We start from the raw sequence: 13,769 nt of genomic DNA, 5'->3' as shown, positions 1-13,769 counted from the left end.
CCCAGGCAAGAATACTGGAGTGAGTTGCCATTCCCTTCTCCAGGGGATCTTCCTGACCTAGGGATCGAACCCAGGTCTCCCGCATTGTAGTCGAATTCTTTACCAGCTGAGCCACAAGGGAAGCCCAAGAATACTGGAGTGGATAGCCTTTCCCTTCTCCAGGAGATCTTCCCAACCCAGGGATTGAACCTGGGTCTCCTGCATTGGCAGGAAGATTCTTGTCCATCTGAGTCACCAGGGAAGCCCCCCCTCCCCAGACCATGACCCTGCTGAGGGGGGTGGTCAAGATCTGGCCTTGACCTAGTCTCCAAGGTTGGGAGTCCATTCGCTTTAGCCCTGTGTCTCTTGGGAAGGGACCTCACTGGTTCCCATCTCTGGGGCGTGAGCGCGGAGCACTCAAGTTGCGGTCAGGCTGTGGTCTGCCAGACCTGGTCCTTGGAAGTCCCAGCAGGACCCAACCCCACAGGCGACAGGCGACAAACACTCTTCCCAGACGGGACGACGAGGGGAGAGGTTCTCCCGATGCCTCAGACCCTGCCCCCAGCGTTGCCATAACAACATACTTCTCAGCGTTTGGCCCCTGCTTCCTGTTGCTGTTGTTAACCCTCTTTATGGGCCTCCCGGGCGGCTCAGTGGTAAGGAATCCGTCTGCCAATGCTGGAGATGCAGGTTCAATCCGTGTATCTCCAGCAAGATGTCCTGGAGAAGGGAATGGCTACCCCACTCCAGTATTCTTGCCTGGGAAATCTCACGGGCAGAGGAGCCTGGCGGGCTACAGTCCCTGGACTCGCAAAGACTCAGACATGACTGAGACATGTCTGAACACAGCACACCCTGTTTATGGCCAACACCTTGGTCTGCCTAACGCCCTTGTGAACTTGGTCGCCAGTTTTTATGAAACACGGCGTTTTCTCACAATGACCTCTTTCGTGAACACATATTGCCAGTAATTAAACCAAGTCCACTGTCCAGCCTTGGCCCCCACCCAGTCTATTAAATTTTTATTTCTCTGATGTCAAGCCTACAAAAGACCATGCCTGACCTCAGTCCAGGCTGTTCATACACAGCTCCAGCCCTTATTGATGGACTGGTGGGCATTGATAATGTAGGGAGATATCAGTGCCCGCTGAGGATGGGTGCAGCTCAGCAAGGGAGTAAGGAGGTTAATACCAGATTACCTAAAATTGTTAGGGGCATTCAGTGATTTGGGGGAGTTAAGCTTGTAAAGGAGACTCGAGTTAGTATGATGGAGACACTTAATGGGGAAAGCTTTCCTGCACGACTGAGATCTTTTAGCCGAATGATGTTTCGATAGAAGAGAGGAATTTATAATCCTAAACAGTTGAGATCTACCCAGTGATTTTGAGAATCCTGCATCAGGAAGATATGTTGTTGTGAACGGGAGAGCAGATATCCATACAACAGAACCTGACAGTAAAAAAGAATGAGTGGAGTATTGATGTATGTGACAGTATGGACGAAGCAAAAATACTGCTGTTCAGTTGCTAAGTTGTGTCCGACTGTTTGTGACCTCATGGACTGCAGCACGCCAGGCCTCCCTGTCCATCACCAACTCCCGGAGCTTGCTCAAACTCATGTCCAGAGAGTCGGTGATGCCATCCAACCGTCTCATCCTCTGTCGCCCTCTTCTCCTCCTGCCCTCATCTTTCCCAGCATCAGGGTCTGTTCCATTGAGTCACCTCTTCACATCAGGTGGCCAGAGAATTGGAGTTTCAGCTTCAGCATCAGTCCTTCCAGTGAATATTCAGGACTGATTTCCTTTAGGATGGACTGGTTTGATCTCCTTGCTGTCCAAGGGACTCTCAAGAGCATAATGTAAAACATGATGAAGTGAAATAGTCCAGACACAGAAGACTACATATGTTATGATTCCATTTATATGAAGTGTCCAGCGTAGGGAAGTTTCTAGAGAAAGAACGTATGTGAGTGGTTGTCAGAGTCTGAGGAGAAGGACTTCAAAATGGACAGCTTTGTGTCAGCGGTGATGAAAAGGTTCAACAACTAGCGGTGATGGTCGCCCAGCCTTTCTGCTAAAAACCACTGAATTACACGGTTTAAATGAGTGCCTTTTGTGTATGTGAATTACATATCAGTAAGTTTGTAACAAGAATATTTTTAAAAAACGTATATTATTGGTTCAGTGTCCTTTTGAGTGCAAACAAAGGTGATCCTATTTTATTCACTATGATATTCTTAAGATTAAAAGTTTAGGCATTCAGGCATTGGTAATGGACTACTTTATTCTCGTAGCCAACCTTGACCTTCAGGCAACAGGAGGTCACAGCATCTTAACTTCCAGAAGACCCTTTCCGTTAGCCCTCCCAACCTGTGCCAGCGTAGCACAGTCTGATGTCAAGTATCATAATCCAACCATCACCAAAATTTTAGTCACGTGTGATGACAAGTTTCAAGCAGAAATTCAGAATCAATAAAATACTAGTCAGCCACAGAAAAAAATGAGATAATGCCATCGGCAGCAACATGGATGGATGCAGAGATTATCATACTAAGTGAAGAAAGTCAGACAGAGAAAGACCAATACCATATGCCATCACTTACATGTAGAATCTAAAATATGACACGAGTGAACTTATCTACGAAACAGAGACTCACAGACCAGTGGAGGACAGACCTGTGGTTGTCAAGGGGGCGGGGCGGTGGAGAGGGATGAATTGGGAGTTCGGGGTTAGCGGATGGAAACGCACACACATATATAGGATGGATCAACAAGGTTCTACTGGAGAGCTCAGGGAACTAGGCTCAATCAGTTCAGTTCAGTCGCTCAGTTGTGTCCGACTCTTTGCGACCCCATGAACCGCAGCACGCCAGGCCTCGCTGTCCATCACCAACTCCCGGAGTTCACCCAAACCCATGTCCATTGAGTGGGTGATGCCATCCAACCATCTCATCCTCTGTCGTCCCCTTCTCCTCCCGCCCTCAATCTTTCCCAGCATCGGGGTCTTTTCTAGTGAGTCAGCTCTTCGCATCAGGTGGTCAAAGGATTGGAGTTTCAGCTTCAGCATGAGTCCTCACTCACTCAATATCCTCTGATAAAGCATAATGGAAAAGAATATGAAAAATGTGTGTGTATATACACACACACACACACACACACACACACACATATATGTATGTATAACAGAGTCACTTTGTACAGGAGAAATTAGCACAACATTATAAATCAGCGGTACTTCCATAAAATAAATGGAATGGATGAATTTGAATAAATCCTAGTCGTGGTATTTGGTACACATGTTGAGTGGTTTGTGCGTATACCCTCACGTAGTTAGACCACTGACCCCATGCAGGAGCTGATGTCCTTATGCTTTGCAGATGGATAAACTGAGGGACAGACGCAGTAAGTCTCTTGTCCAGAGTCACACGTCCAGGGAAGCGGGAGAGAGAAAGAGAGAGAGAGAGAGAGAGAGAGAGAGAGAGAGAGAGAGAGAGAGAACACGTTTCCCATGGGATCTGACTTCCAGGCTCAAACTCTTTTTACTGATTGACTGAAATTGAAAAGCCTCCAGGAAGACACCTCTGCAGGTCATTTTCCTGCTGAGTGAGTATTTCATCACTCAGCACATCCTGAGAGATGGCTCCACACTTTTCCTTCCCGAAACAGCTTGAAATTCTTCATTATTTTCTACGTATTTGTATCATGAAGTCAAGGGCAAAACACGATTTCCATTAGAAACCCACTTTTCTATTTTAGGAAGACAGACATAGCAGGGTGGCAAGTTGGTCTTTCATTAGGGCTGATATTTTAAAATTATTTTAATGCACACAGGTGTATGCAGTTTTCAAATAGAAAAGTATTTAATAAGTCAATGTTTCTTTTTTCATTTTGCAGAACAATGGTTCCCTGGTTTGGTGCCAGAATCACAAGCAATGTTCAAAGGTATGTTCCCTACAGCTGTGTCAGTATTTTTTAAACAAAAGTTAATTTTGGAATAAGTGTAGAGTCACAGGAAGTCGCAAAGGTAGTAGAGAGAAATCACATGTACTGTTCACCCTGTTGTCACCAGTGTTTATACCTTATGTATTTGTAGCATAGTGTCACAAGCAGAAAATCATCATTGGTACAGGGGATGTATTAATATAGTTCTGTAAGTTTTTTGTCACATGTATAGATTCCGTTAATGTTGTCACTGCTGCAATCAAGATATATGTATCAGTATTTCTATATATTACCTTATTTCTCTCTCCATTCTAAAGTTATTTTAGTCAAAAATATTTTTAAGGAGAAAACATCTTCTGATTCCACCAGAAGAATTAATGCGTTCGACTTACAGCTAAGTTATTTCGTATGTGTTTCCTTTGTGCGCAGGAACTGCTTATTAAGTAATTCGATTCTTTAAGTAAGCAGTCTCTTTTCTATTTCTGAGTATTTCTTGTTGCACACCCATGTTCTAAATTTCACATTATTCTCATTCATATGTTTGATAGCATAAATTTGTCAGTCCCGAAACATCATAAGCTATAAGAATCTGTATGTGTGTATATATGTAATATACATGTAGATATATGCTTCAGCTCTAGTCTGAAAGTTGTCTCTGTATTCATATAGTATAAGTGAATACAGCTGAAACCTGCTATATGTACTGGTGCGCTTTGCGATTGTAGTAGAGTTTGATGAGATTTCTTTCGTGGGTGCTACTATTAGACTGAAAATTGAAGCATTCTTTTATTTTACAGTCAAAATTGTATAATCATGTGAATGTGACATAATTTGGTGAAAGCAAGCTTTGCTTACCTCTGACTCTAGATCCTGGGCAGAAATGGAATGTCTGGTTTACAATCCTTTTCCTTTTTATATAGTATCGTAAACATTGGCTCTGATAAGACATTTTCTGGTATCTGTTATATTAATTGTTCTTCAACTATTGTTTTGAGTAGTTTATGTCATCACTGCAGAAAAAGATTGTGTGTGTGTTTGAATATATGGCTACGTGACTTAATTTCATAAGTAGTATTTTTCTCCAGTTTTGGTGTTTGGGTATTACATGAATGGTGATTTTTGTATCTGTATTATTTATAGTTAGCACCCCTTTTATCCTTACCCCATCAAGAAATTAATTCTTTTTTATACTTTTAAAATTTGAATGGGAGAGGTTCATTTGAACAGCTTTTAATATACCCTAATTAAAGAACATTGCAATTCTGGGGAATACAGATCACTGAACCATATTTCATAATTGAATGATCAAGGCTGACATGAGAGACTGAATTTCACAAGAACAGAGATCAGTTCCTTTTGCCTGAAAGCAAAAATGAATCAATAAGTCATGGCTAACTCTAGCAGAACCTTTGGAATATATTACAAAGCTGACATAAACTTCAGGATTGTCTTTAGTCTAAATCCATGGGGATGAACCTTACATGTTAATCAAAGTTTATCTCCTTTGGATATTATCACCACTGGGTACATTTTCAGATGATTAGTTTGCATTTCTTTTGAGACTTTGAAGCACTGTGTAAGCTTTTCCTCTTGATCTTCTGGTTAATGAAGTGAAGGATAAGTGATGATAACTCCATTTTACACGTGGGGAAATTCAAGCACATACATATTGGATAATGGTCCTGAAATAACTCAGCAAATCAGGTGTGGTGGTTGTTCAGTCACTAAGTCGTGCCTGACTCTTTGTCATCCGATGGACAGTGGCCCGCCAGGATCCTCTGTCCATTGGACTTCCCAGGCAAGCAAATCGATAGAGGCAACTCAAGTTGGGAATGCTGTCTCCATTGTGGTCTTGAATAAAGATCTACAACTTTAAAAACCGTTTTGAACAAATAATGGGACAGAAGAGTAAAAAAAGACCCACCAAGTCAAAAAATTATGCTGATGAGATAACTGAGTGTATGTTAAAAGATAAAGTTTACATAATATTTTATAGAAAGTTGTTGTTTAGCAGCTAAGTCATGTCCAACTCTTTGCAACCCCATGGACTGCAACACGCCAGGCTTCCCTGTCCTTCACTATCTCCTCAAGTTTGGTCAAACTCAAGTCCATTGAGTCGGTGATGCCATCCAACCATCTCATCCTCTGTCGTCCCCTTCTCCTCCTGCCCCCAATCCTTCCCAGCATCAGGGTCTTTTCTAATGAGTCAGCTCTCCGCATCAGGTGGCCAAAGGATTGGAGCTTCAGCTTCAGCATCAGTCCTTCCATGGAACACCCAGGACTGATCTCCTTTAGGATGGACTAGTTGATCTCCTTGCAGTCCAAGGGACTCTCAAGAGTCTTCTCCAACACCACAGTTCAAAAACATCAATTCTTCAATGCTCAGCCTTCTTTATGGTCCAAGTCTCACATCCGTACATGACTACTGGAAAGACCATAGCTTTGAGTGTACGGACCTTTGTCAGTAAAGTAATGTCTCTGCTTTTTAATATGCTCTCTAGGTTTGTCAGCGTCTTTTAATTTCATAGCTGCAGTCACCATCTGCAGTGATTTTGGAGCTCAAGAAAATAAAGAATGTCACGGTTTCCATTGTTTCCCCATTTATTTGCTATGAACTGATGGGACCGGATTCCATGATCTTCGTTTTTTCAATGTTGAGTTTTAAGCCAGCTTTTTCACTCTCTTTCACTTTCATCGAGGCTCTTTAGTTCCTCTTCGCTTTCTGCCATAAGGGTAGTGTCATCCTGCGTATCTGAGTTTATTGATATTTCTCCCTGAAGTCATGATTCCAACTTGTGCTTCATCCAGCCTGGCATTTCGCTTGATGTACTCTACCTATAAGTTAAATAAGCAGGGTGAAAATATACAGCCTTGCCGTACTCCTTTCCCAATTTGAAACCAGTCCATTGTTCCATCTCTGCTTCTAACTGTTGCCTCTTGACCTGCATACAGATTTTTCAGGAGGCAGGTAATTAATTATTTCCTAATTAATAATAAATAAAGATCATTTATTATTAATTAGGAAAATCTTCCTCCTATAATGAAGTCAGGGTTCATTCACATCTTTCAGCTCCTTTGTGATTTAGAACAGTGACTTACTGTCCAGCAGAGCTTGAGGCCAGTGGTTCCCCAGCTGGAGCAAGTTTGCTCCCTAGGGGATGTTTGGCAATGGCAGGGGACATTTTTGGTGGTCACTACTGGTGGTGGGAAGCTACTGGCATCTAGTGGGTGGAGGTCAGGGTTGCTGAGAAACCACAACACACAGGACTCCCTCATGGTGAGGAGTTTCCTGACTTCAGTCTCAATAGTGCCAAGAGAGGTTCAAAAGCCTTTGTCTGTGCATTTTGCAAGTTATAAAAAGAATTAAGGAGAAGCCAAGAGGAGAAGGGGACGACAGAGGACGAGATGATTGGATGGCATCACCGACTCCATGGACATGAGTTTGAGCAAGCTCGGGGAGATGGTGATGGACAGGGTAGCCTGGCCTGCTGCAGTCCATGGGGTAAAGAGTCGGACGTGACTGAGCAACTGAACACCAATGGAAAGGATTGAGGAACACAGTTCTGTTCTCAGTAGTGTTACTTTATAATTTGAAGGGAAATGAACACATGATTTACTGACCATGTGATATGCGCCTAGCACCTTTTCAGGGGCTCATTATGATGTTAGGAATTCTGATTCTCATCATATACAGGTTCTGTAGAAGGCCTGATAGTAAATATTTTCATCTTTGTGGTCCTTCAGGTCTCAGTGGCAACTACTGTGGCCATTGTTGCCTGAAATAAAAGTGATAGATAGTAGATAAACAAAGGTAAGTGGCTGTTTTCCAATGAAACATTATGTGCGGACACTGAAATGAGAACTTCATATAACTTCCATGTCATGAAATTTTATTTTCCCCAGCCACATTTAAAAATGTAAGAACAATTCTGTGCTCGCCAGCTATACAAAAACAGGTGCCGAGCTGGGTTTGCTCACTTGCCATAGTTTGCCAACCTCTCTTGTCTGCCAAGGCATTCCCATGAACAAAAGCAAGCAAAAAAAAAAAAAAAAAACCAGTAAAGTAGTATTTTTCTCTCAATACAAAGGCATATCTTGATGTATTGAAACTAATAAATGGACCATTTTTAATGCCACGTGAGGAACATTGTTGATCAGCTTTTGAGGATTTGTTGACTAAATGAATGGGTAACAATAGGAAGGAAAGGGAAAGTGAAGTTGCTTAGTTGTGTCCATCTGTTTGCGACCCCATGGACTGTAGCCCACCAGGCTCCTCTGTCCATGGCATTTTCCAGGCAAGAATACTGGAGTGGGTTGCCATTTCCTTCTCCAGGGGATCTTCCCGACCCAGGGATCGAACCCGGGTCTCCCGCGTTGCAGGCAGATGCTTTACTGTCTGAGCCACAGGGAAGCCCAAACAATAGGAAGAGAATGTTAAATCGCAATTAATTTTTGAAAGTTCAGTGATTATTCGAGCCAGTAAGAGTTGTGCTTGCGTGCTAAGTCACTAAGTCGTGTCCGACTCTTGAAATCCCATGGACTGGAGCCCACCAGGCTCCTCTGTCCATGGGATTCTCCAGGCAGGTTTACTGGAGTGGGTGGCCACGCCCTTCTCCGGGGAATCTTAACCCATGTCTCTTACATCTCCTGCATTGGCAGGCGGGTCCTTTACCACTAGCGCCACCTGGGAATCCCAGTAAGACTTGTTGTTCAGTCGTTTAGTGTCCAACTCTTTGTGACCCCATGGACTGCAGCACGCCAGGCTTCCCTGTCCTTCACTGTCTCGAGGAGTTTACTCAAACGCATGTCCATTGAGTCAATGATGCCATCCAAGCATCTCATCCTCTGCCATAAGTAAGACTTGTGGAGGATTTCAAAATGGGCAAAATAATAGGTGGCTGGAGGCTCTCCCTCTTGCGTCTTGCGGGTTATCTACATTGTTCATATCTTTCAGCTTTTTTCTTACTCTGAAAATGGTAGGAGGCTGATAATAATGCAGATGACTCTTGTCCATGGAAATGCAAATGGCTGTGTGCAGTGGACTGCAATTGAAGCCTCACCATCAACAGACCATTTTGCATGTATTTGTAAATCCATTCGAGCTATCCTTTTTGTGTGTCAATATGTTTGGATTTCTTGGATTTCTCCTTTGAACCAAATGTAAGATATTGCCAGTCCTTGCAGTATTTCGTGAGTTAAATATTTGGCACTTGTTCATTTTATATTTGCGCGAGAGTCGTGCATTTATAAGATGAGTATGCTTTGACCTTATGCTCTGTCACCGTTTTAAACCTTGCACCTCAGAATGGCTCTCTTGGTGCCAACCACCCACCTGGGGCACATGCGTGCTCATCCTTCTCCTTCTGGATGTTGTAACCCTCTCAGTTGACTTTTGTTTCCCATTTGGTTGTGAGGATTTGAGTTGAAAAGCAGTAATTGAGGGCTCAATCTTGGTGTGGTGGCCTGGTGCTTTGATCTCAGTGGGAGTTCGGTTCTTATAAGAGCCATAACTTCAGATTCTTAGTGATTTTCCAGGCTTATTCTGAGCCAAATTTAGAGGTGAGGAAGATTGGTTTTGCTTGTATGAACATCTGGACAGCTTCATTTGGCATCTGTGAAGTTTACTGGATAAAGGTCAAACCCCAGAAACATAACTGAATGTGACTGTTGGAGGTTTTTGTTTTGTGTTAGATGCTTTCCATGATTTATGTGGTAATGACTGTAAGTCCATAGAGCCCCAGGAAAATACATCTTAAGGAGGAAAATGAAAACTCAGGCACCCATGGAAATGCGCTATGTCCAAATACCCAAAGAACCAAAGTTGAACAATTTATCTTTTTCAGTGTTGTAATATGCAACAGTTTGAAATTTCGGTTGTCCCTTATACTTTAAAACACTTAAAACCTATTATAATACTTGATGATATTCATGCAGTTTTCCCTGACGTTGTATAAACATCAACTTCAAGGACAAAGTTGATGTATATTGAGCATCTCTTGTCCAACGTATTGATATCTTTTGGGAGTTTACCGAGTATTTCATAGGTACAGACCCCATTGACATGTCAAGAGAAGTTGTAGGTTTATGCTGCTGGAAGGGTAGAAAGCTTCTCCAATGTTACAGTTAATATTAGTGTTGTTATTAGTGTTATTTTTAATATTTTTAATATTAGTCTTTTATTTTTAATATTAGTGTTATTATTAATATAATATTAGTGTTATTATTTTCATAAGTAATGGTCATGACGTTGTTCTTCAGTCGCTAAGTCGCGTCTGACCCTTTGCAACCCCATGGACGCACTAGGCTTCCCTGTCCTTTCCGGTCTCCCTGAGTTTGCTTAAACTCATCACTGAGTCAGTGATGCCATCCAACCATCCTGTCCTCTGCCACCCCCTTGATTAGGACATCATTCTTAAGTAAATGGGATGTGATAATTTAGGAAGAGAAATATTCTATTTCTTCAAACCAGTGGTGGAATTAAAATGTGTATGGGATGCACAGGAAAAGAAATCGTGAGATGTGTTAAAGTTTGGCTAGCGTTCGTTTGACAAATCGGTCTGTAATGCAATATTGTGCCAGCGTAATGAATAAAAGCTGTTGAGTGCACATTTGTCAGACTGTCCTATAACATCGTGCCAGCAAATGGCATCATCTCAAGTACCCCAAAGACCGCTGCTGCTGCTGCTGCTGCTAAGTCACCTCAGTCGTGTCCGACTCTGTGCGACCCCATAGACGGCAGCCCACCAGGCTCCGCCGTCCCTGGGATTCTCCAGGCAAGAACACTGGAGTGGGTTGCCATTTCCTTCTCCAGTGCATGAAAGGGAAAAGTGAAAGTGAAGTTGCTCAGTCGTGTCTGACTCTTCGCGACCCCACGGACTGCAGCCCACCAGGCTCCTCCGTCCATGGGATTTTCCAGGCAAGAGTACTGGAGTGGGGTGCCATTGCCTTCTCCACAAAGACCACTGAGTGCTCACCAAACAATGACGTCTCTCCTCTGGGAGACCTGAGCTCTTCGAGTTCCTGGTCTCCATGCAGTTGCAAATCACACAATCGGCAAGTCTGAGTTAGGGCCCCATGTGCCACTTTATTCTCCAGTATTCCATCCAGTATCCCTGTAGGGAAACACGCAAGTCGGTATGATCTCCGAGGTAAAGGCAGAAGCAGAGAAAAAAGAAAGAACAAAGTGAGAGAATATGGAGCCCATGGAAACAAAAGCAACTTACAGATGGTTGGTTGTTGTTGTTCAGTTGCAAAGTCATGTCCAACTCTTTGCGACCCCATGGACTGCAGCACACCAGGCTTCCCTGTCCTTCACTGTCTCCTGGAATTTGCTCAAACTCATGTCATTGGGTCAGTGATGCCATCCGACCACCTCATCCTCTTTCACCCCCTTCTTCTGCCCTCAATCTTCCCCAGCATCAGGGTCTTTTTCCATGAGTGGTCTCTTTGCATCAGGTTGAGGCAGATGGTGCAGCTAAATAGATACCTAGTTTCAGAACTTCATGTCTGAAGTGGTAAGTGCTGAAGGCTCTTAGCAGGGTCGCTGCCCGGCCTGGCAGGTGGATTGGTGGGTTAATGGTTTTAACAACAGAGATCTGAGGCCCCCTTCCATCTGACGCAGCCTCCTGGAACGCGGGTTCACTGCTCTAATTGGAGCCTCTAGCGTGGAAGGCAGGCTAGAGCAGTGTCACTGATTTGCTTTCCCTCACACCGTCATTCTTATGGTAAGTGTTTTCCGCCCTCACGCTGGGAACTTTTATCAAACATATTAGTGTGCTTTGGGGCATCATTAGCCAGCAGTAGCTGGAACATTCGGAGGTTTTTTTAGCCTAGAAACTAGCCCGTGTGCTGCAGTAACTTGCAACACTTGGGCAGGCTCGTAGCACAATCAATATTTAAGGAAAAGAACAGGTTCTTATTTGGATTCAAGTCCAGCACGTGGCATGCGAATAGCCCAATGTGTTTCTGATTTTTCCGTTATCCGTTTTTACGGCGATGAAAGAATTCCATCTGCCATAAACTTCAAAGCAAAGACACGGGGAAGGGAAAAAGCACCTCCGGGTAACTCGTAATCCCCACCCCTTCTGCATCTCTTCCTCAGTTTCTCCTCCCATCTCATGGAAGGAGACACAAACGAAATCTCTTATTTGGCCCATGACTGAGGAAGAGTTCCTGGAAGCTGACTTTAGAAAGGGATTGCACACGGAACGTATGAAAAACGTCTCCGTCAACATGCATCACATGGTGATGATGGTCTGCCAGATGTTTTGAAGTTGTAACATATTCCTCAGAGGCACACACAGAAGCTGGAAGGGCTCCGATGGCTTGAAGATGTTGGGTTTGAGCTGGCGACTGGCAAAGGGCATCAGTGCCAATTGAAGGAGGGGAGAAGTTATGTTTTACAAAGGAGACGGCATTGGGTTTCAATAGCTGGGTAGGGCAGGATTTGTGGGCATTGAATATATCATTGTGCCATATTACCCTGCTTTCTCCCAGGGGTGGTGGTTGTGGCTCATTTGCTAAGTTGTGTCTGACTCTCTGCCACCCCGTGGACCGCTGTCTTCCACTGTCTTCCTGAGTTTGCTCAAACTCATGTCCGTCAAGTCGGTGATGCCATGTAACCCTGACATCTTCTGCCGCCTCCTTCTCCTCCTGCCCTCAATCTTTCCAAAAGCATCTTTCAAAAAGCCTCAGGGTCTTTCCCAGTGAGTCAGCTCTTTGCATCAGGTCGCCAAAGAAGTGGAGCTTCAGCTTCAGCATCGGTCCTTCCAGGGAATATTCAGGGATGATTTCCTTTAGGATGGACTGGTTGGATCTCCTTGCAGTCCAAGGGACTCTCAAGAGTCTTCTCCAACATCAGTTCAAAAGCATCAATTCTTTAATGCCCAGCCTTATTTATGGTGCAACTCTCACATCCATACATGACTACTGGAAAAACCATAACTTTGACTCTATGGACCTTTGTTGGCAAAGTGATGTCTCTGACCGTTTACCAATACAAGTTAGTTAGGCTTCTAAACGAATTCCTGTGTATGCTTGGATAGAACATCTTGACCCTCCTTGTCAAGGATTACCTCTAGGATGGGGTCACAGTCATGAACATAGAAAAGCAAATGCTAACTCCCCCGAAGTTGAAGTGAGAGTTTTCACCTCAGTGTAGACTCCTTTGACAATGACCCTCAAAGAACAATGCCAAAGAATGTTCAAGCTACTTTACAGTATATTTGTGCTCATTTCAGATGCTAGCAAGGTAATACTTGCTCAAAATCCTTCAAGCTAGGCTTCAACAGTATGTGGACTGAGAACTTGCAGATGTACAAGCCGGGTTTGTAAAAGGCAGAGAAACCAGAGATGAAATAGCCAACATTCGTTGGATTATGGGGAAAGGAAGAGAATTTCAGAAAAATGTCTATTCTGGGTCATCGACTACACAAGAGCCTTAGACTTTGTGAATCACAACAAACTGTGGAACATTCTTAGAGATGAGAATACCAGACCAGCTTACCTGCCTCCTGAGAAACGTGAATGCAGGTCAAGAAACAACAGTTAGAACCAGACATGGAACAACTGACTAGTTCAAAATTGGGAAATGAGTACATCAAAGCTGTGTATTGTCACCCTGCTTATTTAACTTGTATGCAAGAGTACATCATGGCAAATGCTGGGCTGGATGAATCACAAGCTGGAATCAACATTGCTGGGAAAAATATCAACAACCTCAGGTATGTATTAAACCACTCTAATGGCAGAAAGCAAAGAGGAACTAAAGAGCCTCTTGATGAGGGTGAAAGAGAAGAGGAAAATCTAGCTTGAAACTCAACATTAAGAAAACTAAGATCGTAGCATTTGG

The 13,769-nt window shown here is 43.5% G+C and overlaps 1 protein-coding gene across 2 annotated transcripts in view; it reads left to right on the top strand.

Moving 5' to 3' along the window:
* Nucleotides 1-13,769, top strand: part of LOC145537827 (anosmin-1) — a 201,015-nt gene that overhangs the window by 35,406 nt on the left and 151,840 nt on the right. For both annotated transcript variants that reach the window (XM_081568726.1, XM_081568727.1), the window contains exon 2: nucleotides 3,872-3,919. In XM_081568726.1, the coding sequence (XP_081424852.1) occupies nucleotides 3,872-3,919 (48 nt within the window). The remainder of the gene's footprint in view (nucleotides 1-3,871; nucleotides 3,920-13,769) is intronic.

This window comes from Giraffa tippelskirchi, chromosome Y (assembly GCF_054371585.1).
Source record: "Giraffa tippelskirchi isolate mGirTip1 chromosome Y, T2T-mGirTip1v1.2.pri, whole genome shotgun sequence".
Taxonomy (NCBI): Eukaryota; Metazoa; Chordata; class Mammalia; order Artiodactyla; family Giraffidae; genus Giraffa; species Giraffa tippelskirchi.
The sequence above is the reverse complement of the archived record's forward strand: the minus strand, read 5'-3'. Positions and strand labels throughout refer to the sequence as shown.